We start from the raw sequence: 13,335 nt of genomic DNA on the forward strand, positions 1-13,335 counted from the left end.
GATCTTAACCTGCTTCTGCCTGGAATGCGAGAACCATGGCAACTCCCTGACTCAACTTCTTTCTCCCAGCCCTCTGTTCTGTTTACTCCACCCACCTAAGGGTTGGCCTATCAAGGGGCCTAGGCAGTTTCTTTATTAATAAGAAATCACTCCCACATCAATCCTTGAGTTTGCTACGTAGCCGGGATGACTTTGAATTTTCAATTCATCTATCTCTACTAGCAGGACGGGGGTGTCCCAGCCCCCATGCTGTGCAAACACACTACCAACTGAGCTGCACCCCAGCCCCGGGACAGCCTTGCCTTGAGACCTTTCACTTCATTATATCCACAAAGATCCTTGATCCAAAGGAAAAAACACACACAGGTACCATCTTAGTGGTTTTCTGTTGCTGTGATAAACACAACAAAAGCAGCTTGGGGAGGAAAGGGTTTGTTTGGCTTACACTTCCCAACCGCAATCTATCATTGAGTGTCTGATCAGAAACAGCTAGGGTTTCCTGGGAGGGGTCGCTGAGGCTGAGGAAGTGTTACATTAAAAGAAATGAAGACAAAAGCATAGGATAGACCGGGAGGACTGAAGGTCAATACCAAAAAGCCCCGAGTTTCCTTCTCACGAAGGATATATACTACAGGCAAAAGGCAGCACAAAGAGCAGCACAGTCAGCTGACCACCTCCCTGCACTGACCTTGGGAGGAAGCTCAAGCAGGTGCATTACCTGGTTCAGCTAAGCAGTTTCTCATCTCTAACATGGAGTGCCTCTGGCTGGCATACATCAGCCCAAATCTTAATAGAAAAATGTGCTCTTTCAACTGGGCAAAAATGCTCTTTCTATGGGCTAACACAGATGTCACCCAGAGCACTCAAGGTTACTGGAAGAAGCAGAGGAGCAAGCTTAAACTCAAATGACTTTTTCAAGTCAGAAATGACTCCAGATGGAAACCGAGTCACATGTGGGCTCCCACACATCCCCCCTTTTTATCATATTTTAAGGACACCTCAGAGCTCCTCAGAAGACCGCGTCTGCCTTGGGGGTTCCTTACACACTCTAGTCTTACCTGTCATGGGAAAATGGATCCTAGAGGTCCATCTCCTGTCTTAGGTCGAAAGGAGGCAAAGACAACTCACCCGTCTCTGGTAACATAAGTTTAGGGAAGCGTATGGAGTTTTACTCCGTGAAGTTCCAAGCCCACTGTCCATAGCGAGTTCATGATCGGCCTGCAAACGATAGGTAAACAAATTACGCCCCCAAGAACACGAGCTGCAACAGCTGCAGTATTACTAAGAAGTGAAGTAAAAGCTGACCACGCTGGAACAGTTTTTAAAATTGTTCCAGAATACCTTTAGCTGCTTTTGCTGCATCAAAATCTAATTTAGCCTTTTTCATTTCCAAAATCTCTTGATGTAATTTAGCTAAATCTAAAGATTCATTAGAATTATGCCAGATTCCCTCAAGATGTGATGTATCTCTCTCTCAACCGATGCCACTGTCATTACATACAGATGTAACACAGACCCATTCATAATCAGCATGACAGGGCTGGAGAGATGGCTCAGTGGTTAAGAGCATTGCCTGCTCTTCCCAAGGTCCTGAGTTCAATTCCTGGAAACCACATGGTGGCTCACAACCATCTGTAATGAGGTCTGGCGCCCTCTTCTGGCCTGCAGACATACACACAGACAGAATATTGTATACATAATAAATAAATATTGAAAAAAAACTATTAAAAAAAACACATAATCAGCATGACATCTCAACTGGACTCTGTTTTTAGGCTCTAGAGCTCATCTCCCAGAGATTGTACCACATCATACGAGGTGTTTGATTTATTTTCCATTCTCACATCTGTCTCTTCTTGAGTCTCCAATCTCATAGAAACGTTCTCAGATAATTGGTTAACAAACCCAGCGTTGTAAATAGACTGAGACAAGGCCACTGAAGTAACCGCAGTAACAGTCAGGACAACAACAAGAGCAGACATTCCTGCCACAGCTAATCCAGCAACGCATTCTGTCTACTTAAAGCTTTTTTAATTTCTGCAATTTCTTGCAACCCATGGTCGATAAACCATGGATCATTTCCCTGCACAGACACTTGTTGTTCCAACACTAATACACAGACAGGTGTGATCCTTCACTTGAGAAATACAATTAGTTAAAATACAATCAAGACATGACACATTAAACACCATTCATGGAGACTTTTATTTCTCCCACCAAAAGAACATAAAACATTCATACAAGCCAAAAACAGTTCCTTTCAGGGGGCAAACAGGTTTTGAAAAACTGGATTGTCCTGCCACTGTTCCCATGGCAGCGGCAAGTTTCCAAACATAAGTCTGTGGAAATTTTGTACTGGAATACCGAATTCCAGCTGACAGTCCTTGGCCCCGAGATTCTGCTGTAGGCGAAGAATAAGAGTCGCTATAATCATCTTGATTCCCAGACCAGTCCAGAATGTGCTGTGGCTTCCCTGTGATGTTGTGCTTCAGTGGGATAATGCCAGTGCATCATCTCCACAGCAGTGTTCTACGGGGGGGGGGGGTATCATTTACCCAGTTACCCGAGGAAACAATAACTTTGTACAATAAGTCATTGTTTATCATGTTCCATAATTAATTCTGGGAACAGTCCAAGACATCCCTCTAAGGCAAATATTCTCTGCTAAACATACAGGAATTCCTTTGCCATACCCAACATGAGAAAATTTTCAAGCAATCAGAAGCTGTTGTGTAGCAGGTCAATCTGGTTGACTGTGGCCACAATCTCCTTTCCTTCCCAAACGGCAGGACATAAAACAGGAGGATCGGGAACTTAGGCCCAATCCGTCTCACTCTGGCTTTTCTGGACTATCAGCAGCGACATCAAGATCAGCATCTTTCTGTCCCAAACACCGAACCAATTGAGCTTCATCCTGTGAAAAAAACACAAACATGCCCTCTCTCCGTACCAAAACAGTGCTGGGACCCTTTCATAAACCAGTAGCTGGATCTTTCCGTAGACCTGAGCGAATTATGTGGTGGTACTCTCATGCCAAAATCCATTCATGGCAGATTGCTCTCAGAAATCCACATTTTAAAAATTTAAAATTTTGAAATAAAACATATATATGGTGACTGTGAGTATAACCCTAACTCACCCTTTTTATTGTATTTTTAATTGAGTCTTAAGACTCCCACGTGACCTTTCAAAATTCCTTGCCCCCGCATAGAACATCATCTCAAATCGTTGAGATGAGTTTATCCCAGAGTCTATAATGGGGTTTCAGCATCATTAGCTTAATGGCACCCAGAGAGTAACTCTCATTTATTCAAGGCATTAAGGACCAGAATCCCTGGGATGGCTGACAGAGAAATTCCCTTTTTATCTAGCATTCCAGGGAAGGAAAACGGATGACATATTCATTTTTGTAATTATTTTCTGCTGACCTTACGATGTTGTTCTCAGGAAGGCTAGAATGTTAGTCAAAGGCAATGAGGGAATTCAGAAGCATTTGGTTCATTGACAAAATGAAAAGACAGCATTTACATGGTTGCACTGGTCCACATCAGTTTTAAGCAAGTTCAGGACTCATAGTCATTGGAGCAGGTTGTTATCAGCAGCTGATGCTTGGACATGTTTGTCAGCCAAGTGGAAACCTGTCAAGACAGGTACAAACTAGGAACAGAAGTTAAATATGTGAACTCATTTGAAACTCGTAAACTCATAGTCTCAATAATTAAGGGACAGAGTCCCAAGGCCAGGAGACAGAAAATACCATAATCTTTTTAATTGTGAGCAGTGGATCCAAGTTGTATAATTCTCTCAATTTCCTGAAGTTTGTATGAATCTCTATTTAAAAAAAATAAAAGTTTTAGATATATTAGCATTATCAGTCTGTACTGAAATCTGTATTGTGGAAATAGCAGGTAACAGGAATCCATAAAACAGCAGGAGTAGATTCACATCCTGAGTCCCAGCAAAAACTATAGATTTGGGTTAAACAGCATATAAGCCTATATTCAGAAGACAACCAAAAGAAATTTAAAATCTTGAGCTTGTGACCCAAACAGTAAGCAACCATTGCTTTATTAGGTTGTCAGAACTCTATTAATGCTAAACTCTGAACTTTTGAAATCCTAGCGTAAAAATATTATGAAAAGGGAAAGAAATCCTGTAATGTTTTCTATATACATCTTAAACCATTATTTCTTATAAATTGTATCTATATATTTCAGACCCATATAACCAGGCTTTTATGCCTTCAGATCCTTAAAACCCGTATCAATGTCCTCAGGCCTTTATAATCTTAGACCCTCAGAATTTATATAGACTCATGATATGAGCATTTTGTCCTGTTATTGGCCATTGTTGGAGCAGCTGAACTGCAGTTTTCATTCACCGACCATCAATGTGACGTAGAAGCTTTTAATAAACATGGTTGAACTTCTCTATAAAAGTCGGAATAGCTAAGAGCTTCAGCCTTGTCACTTCACAGGAGGCCGATCATATAGCTCAGAGAGCTGCAACATGATGATTAGTTATTAACTCGTATGTAGGACCTCAGCCCTCCTTTCTCCTTTAGAGAACATGATCTCATAGACAAATTCCTTTTCCTATATCATTACAGTCCCTTGTTTGTCCCCTAGTCCTTCAGACAACACGCAAATCTCTATCAGCATCTCTCTAGTGAGTCTTCCAGCAGACTGAAACATTGCACGCATTTCAGACAAGAGCCAATATACATGTATCACAATAAGAATAACTAAATTTACATTCACATATAAAAAACCTGTATCAATGTGAAACTTTTGAAACTAGCAGCAGTTTTATTTATCTTAATCAATAATAATTTATACCCAATTTCCTTAAAAGATGATAAGCATTTGTAACTCATCGGATCTAAAAGACTAAATCCCATATTTTTTTTTCTTTTCCTGTGGAAATGAAAGCTTAATTTTTCTCAAACATAATGCATCTTTGACTTTTATTTAAAATCAATGCTTCCCTAAGTATACAGATTTGTATAACTCAACATTTTTTCAAGCAGTATCAGGACAGCGAAGGGTTAAGATGGGAAACTGTTGGTCAGCAGAGGAGACCTTGATGCTATCACAGTGGAGAAGAACTTGGCTTAGGAAAGAAAGGGGAGGAGCAGCACTGGTGTTCGCGGAGAGCATCCTTGGCTGCCAGTGTTCCTGGAAAAAAATTGTTTTTGTTAACTTCTCTGGCTACAATCAAAGATTCTCTGTTTCACATTCATGCAGTTTTTTAACTGCAAGCGGTCAGCAGGTTTCCCTGTAGTCCTCTCTGCCCACCTGAGCATGCTCACCCCTGCCCTCTGCAGGAGCTGCTGGCTGACTGTGGACCAGAGAACAAGGGAGGGAGGTGGCGTTACCATCGTTACCTCTCCTTTTGAGAAGTTTTTCTTTCAGGACCCAAAGTCCTGGAACTGATCCACAGGAGGCTAGAGGCAGAGGCTGCCTGCCTCATCTCCTCCAGAACAACAGAGAAGGTCAATAGACAAAAACAGACAATAAAGACACACAAACAGGTACCAGTACCACTTAAACTTTTCAAAGACAGGAACACATAAAACAGAACAGCAACATAGTAACAGTCAAAACACAGACCAAGACAAAGAATGCTCATCCATTCACTCACACCTTGTTAAATCTCTAGACTCACAGTCCCTTCCGCAGGGAACCAGGGACACACATGTTTTATTCATTTTAAAAAATTGAAGCAATTGCTGTTGTCCTGCCTTAGTACCCCTAACCTTTAAAATATCTGTAAGTAAATGTACAAACTCTAGAAATTTACACAGTTGTTGACGCCCTGCCTTAGCACCTCCAGCTTTTAAAATATCTCGTAGTAAATGTACAGATGTTCGCTGCTTCCTTGGTACATAGTTACTTTTTACACTTCTGATCAAGTTACTTCTTTCTCAAGTTACTTTTTTATTTTACACTTATACTTGAGTTACTTCTTTTTAAAAAATATTTATTTATTTATTTATTATGTATACAGTGTTCTGTCTGTATATATGTCTGTAGGCCAGAAGAGGGCACCAGATCTCATTACAGATGGTTGTGAGCCATCATGTGGTTGCTGGGAATTGAACTCAGGACCTCTGGAAGAGTAGTCAGTGTTCTTAACCTTTGAGCCACCTCTCCAGCCCTTGAGTTACTTCTTATACTTATTTTTTTCATGCTGCACAGCAAAACCTCTTTTTTTTCTTGTATGCACACCCGTTCATTTACTTACCTTTGTATTTACGTCGCTCCGCTCCCGGTAAAGGTCGCCACGGATCTCCCTTTTACTGAGTGTACTCTTTCATCCTGAGGTGAGCATCACTTTGTCCCCTGTGGCCGGCCCCACACTTGGACCGCTCTGGCGGAAATCAGCTGGGGTTCATTGGTGGGGGGCGTTGAGGCTTAGGAAATGTTACTTTAAGAGAAATAAAGGATAGAAACATAGGATAGACCGGATGACTGAAGGTCATTACCAAACAGCCCCGAGTTTCCTTCTTAGGCAGGATATATACTACAGGCAAAAGGCAGGACAAAGAGCAAAACAGTCAGCTGACCACCTCCCTGCACTGACCTTAGGAGGAAGCCCAAGCAGGTGCATTACCTGGTTCAGCTAAGCAGCTTCTCATCTCTAATGAGGAGTGCCTCTGTGTTGAAATATGGAGCTGTGGGGCTGCGTCCCCAGTACCCCGGCAACACCTCTGGCTGGCACACACCAGCTCATATCTTGATAGAAAAATGTGCTCTTTCAACTGGGCAAAAATGCTCTTTCTATGGGCTAACACAGATGTCAGTCAAAGCCCTCAAAGTTACTGGAAGAAGCAGAGCAGGTAAGCTTAAACTCAAATGACTTTTTTAAGTCAGAAATGACTCCAGATGGAAACTGAGTCACACGTGGGCTCCCACAATTGAGGAAGTTGGGGCAGGAACTCAAGCAGAGGCCATGGAGGAATGGTACTTACCAGCTTCCTCCTCATGGTTTGGTCAGAGCTCTTTCTTACATCCCAGGACCACCCGCCCAGAGGGGGCATCCTCGGCAATGCCCTGGGTCCTTCTACACCCATCATTGATCAAGAAGATGTCCCACAGCCTTGCATACAGGCCAATCTGATGGGGACAGTCCCTCAAAGGAGGTTCCCTCTTCCACTCTGACTCTAGTTTATTGCACGGGTCGTTTTGGGGGGTGGCATACCTTTTGGGGGCACCAGACATTCCACTGCAGTTGCCTTTGGAATTTGTTCTGCTAGCATCTGCTCACCTGTGTCTGCCCCACTGAAAGTTGTTGGATGAAGCCCGACTGTTGACAAAATGCTCACTGCAAAAGCAGACCCTAGAAGCCAGGTGGCAGGTGGCGGTTACCGATGTCATATAATGTATGTCCAAGGATCCCAAGTATAGGAGAGATTGATCCGAGTTACTAACTCCAGCTAGGAAAAACAGGGTCTAAGTCCTGTGTTTGAGACGCTCTAGAGCTCCCTGCAGCCACTCCTGGGAACTCCAAAAGATTGCTGTTTTCTAAACACACACACACACACACACACACACACACACACACACACACACACCAGAGCTGCGGTGGGGAGATCCCTCAGCATGGTAAGACTGTGTGTCTGCACATGTCCCTTTATGCTCAGCTCATAGCAGAGAATTTTCTTGTCCCTAGTAGGAGTCCAACTAAAATGGATCTTGCTTCTTCGAGTTGATGATCATGAGTAAAGGGAGTTAGTGCACAGAGCCCGTGAGAACAGTGAAGGCCTGCACACCTCTCCACCAGGGATCCCACAGAACCCCAATCCCCAGACGGACAAAGCTGTCCACACCTTTTGGTGGCTCAGGCTGGCGCTCCCTCTCTCTCTCTCAAGGGCACTTGCTAGATCTGCTGAAGGCCCGAGGGAAGAATGGGGCCATCGCCTTTCTGGAAAGCCTGAAGTTCCACAACCCTGATGTGTACACCCTGGTCACCGGGCTGCAGCCTGACATCGACTTCAGCACCTTCAGCGGTGAGAGAGGGAGCAGATGAGGCTGCCACACAGCACGTCCCTCCAGTCTGGGGTCCTGGCACTCTCACAGCCCACGGCACTGGAATAGGGTGGGGAAGAAGAAGCCCCTAGGCCTTGGGGGCTTTGAGGCCTATCTTTAGTGACCTTGTCCTATGAGGAGACTCTGGAGGGCACCCGTACACGTCAGGAGTGGAAGGCTGACCTTTCTGCTGCTTACGGGGAAGCCTAGTGTCTCCCTTGGCTTCTGTCTGTGGGCACAGTCATGCAGTAAAGGCTTAGCCTGCTTGATGGGACATGTGGTCCCTTTTAGGAGCTGATGGATTCTGGCCTTTCCTGTTGAAAGATTTGGGAGTTAAAAGAACAGGCCTCTCAGGAAACTCAACTAACAAATCATGTGTTCTAGTTTGGTGTGACAGATGTATTCGTGAGTTCATCAGGCAGATCTATGTCTCTGCGGTGTTTTTCTTGGAGTCCCACAGACATAGCTAGCCTTGAGTGCAAACAGCTCGTAAGGGGAGCTCCATGAGAATGGCAAGGTCTTGTGGGAAAGCCTAGATGCGCAGTTGAAATGAAGACAAAAAAAAAAAAAAAAAAAGGAATCCAAAAAAGCAGGAGGCTTTCAGAGACACCAATAAAGTAGGCCTGTAGGGTCGCGAGGGTCTGGCTAAGGGGACAAGACTCTGGTGGCTGAGTAGGAAGGGCAGCATGACAGAGAGAGTGATCGCCCATCTGCAGGTCTCATGGAGACATCCAAGCTGACCGAGTGCCTAGCTGGGGCCATCGGCAGCCTGCAGGATGAGCTGGCCCAGGAGAAGGCACAAAAGGAGGTGCTGCTTCGGAGATGCCAGCAGCTGAAGGAGCGCCTGGCCTCGGCTGAGGGCCGTGCAGAGGGCCTGCGCCAGCTGGAGCTTGAGCACAGCCGCATGAAGCGTGAAGTCAGCACCCACTTCCACGAGGTCCTGAAACTGAAGGATGAGATGCTGAGCCTGTCCCTGCACTACAGCAATGCACTTCGGGAGAAGGAGCTGGCTGCCACACGCTGTCACAGCCTGCAGGAGGAGGTACCCAGCCAGGCATGGGGGGATTCCAAGCAGGACCCCTCTTTCTCTTGATCCCACCTGGGAACCAGCCTCCACCCCGACTTGCAGACCTCCTGGGTTTGCCTTATAGGGTGCTTCCCTCCAGGGATGCCAGACCAACACAGGGGGAGATCTTAGAGATCCACGTTTCTCTTGGTCTTCTGACCAAAAGAAGAAGGAAGCCAGCTTGATCTTGCTGAGTAGTTTGGGAGTTCAGGCCCTTGGCACACACAGACCCCTGGACCCTGCAAGTTATCTCAGGAAACTTTGTCTGGCTGAAGGGTCCAGTTCCCATGGCCCTCAATGTCCCAAGCCCTCGCTGGTTTGACCTTCTTCTTATGGTGGTGTGGCCACTCATCTCTATGGGTCCACATTCTCTCCATCAGAGGGATTCGCAGAATAAAAGAGGGCAGTGACACCAGAGGCACTGGTGCCCATCAGTCTAACTGTAGGGAGGGGAGCTGGCACCAGGCCCCCTTTCTGCTCAAGCCACTAGTTTAAACACTGTATCTCATCTGTAGTAAAAATAAATCTAAACTGGCTGGGTGGCTGTATCCGTTACCGTTGTTGCTGTGATAAAACACTGTGACCAAAGCAGCTTATAGAAGGGCGGGTTTGCCTGGGCTCCTGGCTCCAAAGGGTTAAGAGTCTGCCATGGCAGGGAGGGATGTCAGCAGGAGGCAAGATGACCAGAGCAAGAAGCTAAGATAGCATCGCTTCTACTACAGACTGAAGCCAAGAGGAAACTGAGTAGGAGAAGGCGCTATACTCTCAAAGTCTGCCCATAGTGACATCCTTCCTCCTGACCTCCACCTGGGGACCAAGAGTTCAAATGCCTGAGTCAACAGAGGACATTGTCACTCAAACCATCACAGAGCTTAAGAGTGCACACTGTTTTCCCAGAGAACCCAAACACTTTGGTCCACACTGGGCAGTGTGTAACTCCAGCTCAGGGGGATCTGACGCCTTCGGCAGCTCCACTCCTGTGCACACGCCTGCACACAAGCATGCACTCGTGTATACTTCAAATATTTATATTTTTAAATGTCCCTTCTTCCCTCGAGGGTCTGGGGTTGCTCAGGAGGTAAACCCACGAATGGTGCCTTCGAAGCTTGGGGCTGAGGCTCTTCACATGCGACCAGCAGCAGGGAGGGGGGCAAGCTGCATCTGGCCAGTGCTTAAGGAGAAGCCTTCCCCATGCCCCTCCCCCTGCTTCCTCCCACCCAGCTCTACCTGGTGAAGCAGGAGCTACAGCGGGCAAGCCTTGTGTCCTCATGTGAACGGGAATCTCGAGAGAGGTCCCTGAGGATGGCCAGCGACCTGGAGTGCGAGGGAGAGGAACTGAACCGTCTTAAGGAGGAGAACGAGAAACTTCGCTCGATGACCTTCAGCTTGGTAAGGCTCAGTCCCTCACTCAGGAGGCCAGTGCCTCCTGCCCATCTGGGAAGGCCAGGTCCTTAGTGTCAGTGGGGGCTGTGGACTGTGCGACTTCCTGCAGGTAGTTTCACCAAAGTGAGGCTCAGTGGCTCATGCCAAATCCTTCTCTATATCATAGGCAGGCCTTGAACTCATGAGCCTCCGGCCTCAGTTCCCACCATAAGTCTGCCCCACTGGGTCAGGTTATGCCACGCCCTGCTCATTCCTTCCTGCCTCCCTCTTGCCAACCACCCAGATGGTGACAGCATTAGAAACATTGTCCCTATATTAGCTTACCCTATGGGTTAATTTACTGTGGTCACATTGTTTTGCAATAGAAAAGGCCACTTATAAAAGATAGATTCTGCTAGGCGTCGGGGTGCATACCTGCAATCCCAGCACTTAGGAGGCAGGTGATACCTTATTAAAATAAAATAAAGTAATGAAAGCCTGGAATGAGCCGGGTGGTGGTGGCACACGCCTTTAATCCCAGCATTCAACAGGTGGCTCTGTGAGTTCAAGGGCAGCCTGGTCTACAGAGCAAGTTCCAGGACAGCTAGGGCTACACAGAGAAACCCTGTCTCGAAACACAAACCAACAAACAAAATTACTGGGAGGGCGTGACTGGAAAGACGGCTAGCAATTAAGAGTACTTGCTGTTCTTACAGATGACTTAGGTTCACTTCCCAATACCCACATGGCACTTATAGCCATCTGGAATTCCAGTTCCAGGTATTCTAACGCCCCCTTCTGGCCTCTGCAGGTGTTGCACTCACATGGTACACATACATGCTTGTAGGCAAACAGTCATAGACAAACTCCTTAAACATATACCCCTTGGGGATGGGGCATGGCTCACTGCAGCTTGAGCTGGACTGTGTGTCACTCACAGGCCCCTCTGGAGGGTGCAGCGTGAAAAGGTTTGTCCTTTGTCTGGAAGCTGGGCTGGCAGAACTGCTGAAGGAGAAGGTTGAAAGATTGTTTAGAAGTATCCCTTGAGGGGTTCTGTCTCCTTGACCAGTTACAGCCAAATGCCTATGTTCTCCCTGATGACTGGTGTGTGTGTGTGTTTCTGGGGATTAGCCCAAGAGTCCTACTCACACTCCAAAATGTATCCACAACCCTCATTTTATTTTTTATTTTGGACCAGCGACTATATTACCTAATGGGCCTTAAACTCATTCTGTAGCCTAAGCAAGCCTCCAACAACAACCTATATTAATAATTATTAATATATCTAACATACACAGAGCCCTGAGGGCTCCAATTACCCATTGGTAGGGCTCTTGGGAAGTTGGCTGATCTCATTCTGCACCAGGTGGAGAAGGACATTCTGGAACAGAGCCTGGATGAGGCCAGGGAGAGCAAGCAAGAGCTGGTGGACCGCATCCACTCACTGCGGGAGCGAGCAGTGGCTGCAGAGAGGCAGCAGAAGCAGGTAACACCACAGTGCCCTCCATCTTGGGCAGGCGCATTGTGGGGAGACTGGTTTATTCAGTCACCCACACAGTTGAACTCACTTGGCTTAGATAATATGTTGGTATACCCACCTGTTCCTCCATCAGGTCCTTACTAAATGCTAACCATAGCCCAATCCTCATGGTCAGGCAAGCAATGGAGGAGCCCCAAGATCCTGTCAAAGGCTTAGGGACACAAGAGCCCAGGACTTAGACAATGGAGAGAAAAGAAGGCAGCAGTAAGAGAGAGTGGGCAAGAGGAAATCCCTTCTGTATTTGGGGCCATTAAACCGCATGCAATTCTGCACACACCCTGCACGCACAGCTGCTGGCTAAATCCAGCATGATTGGCTCTGCCGCTCTGTGGACAGAACTCTAAACCTGTTCCTGCAGAAAAAGTGAATTCACCTCACTTCCCCTCCAAGCCTGTCTCCCTTTCTCCCACATGCCCATCCACCTCTTTCCACCTAAGGCCTCAGGGCCAATGAACGCCATGGATATGTCCCCATGTACAGTACTGGGAGGAGAAGGAACAGACCCTACTCCAGTTCCGGAAGACCCAGGTGGACTGTGAGCTGTACCGAGAAAAGATGACCACCCTGCAGGGCCAGGTGGCCGAGCTGCAGAAGGAACGTGACCAGGTATCCTAAGCACTGGGGGGAATTCCCCCGCAGTGGGGGGATGCAGATGTCCTCACTTGCTGGCATCGGGTTCAGGAAAACACCATCTTCACTGTCTCCTACCGGGCTATAGCTGAGGCCCAAACTCCACCACCTTCACTTACCCCTACTGGGGTGTTTGTGAGGCCAAGAGCTGCTGGCACAGGGGAAACGACTCGCACTTCCAGGTTTCTTTCCTAGGTCCATGGGAGGTCCTTCACTCCCCTGTAAGGCACTGACACCGGCTCTCTGTCATCCCTCCCCCCCCCACCGCGCGCCTGTTCCTATCCATCGCAGATATGGGTTTTATTAAAACATAGTAGGTTTGTATAATCAGTGTGAGCCCTGGTGAGTGCACACTGGATGAGTTAACAGTAAGCACCCTCAGTATGGGGCACCTCTTGCAGATCAGATGGCCTGTGATCGCTCAGCCCCCAACCTAACTGTTCCCACATGTCTGTCTGGGCTACAGGCATACACAGCAAGGGATGGGGCCCAGATGGAGATTTCTCAGCGCCTGGTGGAGAAGGATGCCCTGCGAAGGAGAGTGTTCGAGCTGACGGAACAGGTCTGCGAGCTGCGCACTCAGCTGCGCAGGCTGCAGGCAGAGCCCCCAGGAGGAGTGAGTGCCCTGCCCCCGGAGTGGGAGGCTGGGTGGTAGTGGGAGGCTGGGTGGTGGTGGAGGCTGATTGGTGGTGGGAGGCTGGGTGGTA

At 47.2% G+C, this 13,335-nt stretch overlaps 1 protein-coding gene across 1 annotated transcript in view; it reads left to right on the top strand.

Moving 5' to 3' along the window:
- Positions 1 to 13,335, top strand: part of Card14 (caspase recruitment domain family member 14) — a 32,808-nt gene that overhangs the window by 4,097 nt on the left and 15,376 nt on the right. The window contains exons 3-8 of the mRNA XM_005350832.3: positions 7,874 to 8,011; positions 8,747 to 9,072; positions 10,318 to 10,485; positions 11,825 to 11,944; positions 12,479 to 12,604; positions 13,095 to 13,244. Coding sequence (XP_005350889.1) covers positions 7,874 to 8,011; positions 8,747 to 9,072; positions 10,318 to 10,485; positions 11,825 to 11,944; positions 12,479 to 12,604; positions 13,095 to 13,244 — 1,028 coding nt within the window. The remainder of the gene's footprint in view (positions 1 to 7,873; positions 8,012 to 8,746; positions 9,073 to 10,317; positions 10,486 to 11,824; positions 11,945 to 12,478; positions 12,605 to 13,094; positions 13,245 to 13,335) is intronic.

Source organism: Microtus ochrogaster, chromosome 7 (assembly GCF_000317375.1).
Source record: "Microtus ochrogaster isolate Prairie Vole_2 chromosome 7, MicOch1.0, whole genome shotgun sequence".
In the NCBI taxonomy this organism is placed as follows: Eukaryota; Metazoa; Chordata; class Mammalia; order Rodentia; family Cricetidae; genus Microtus; species Microtus ochrogaster.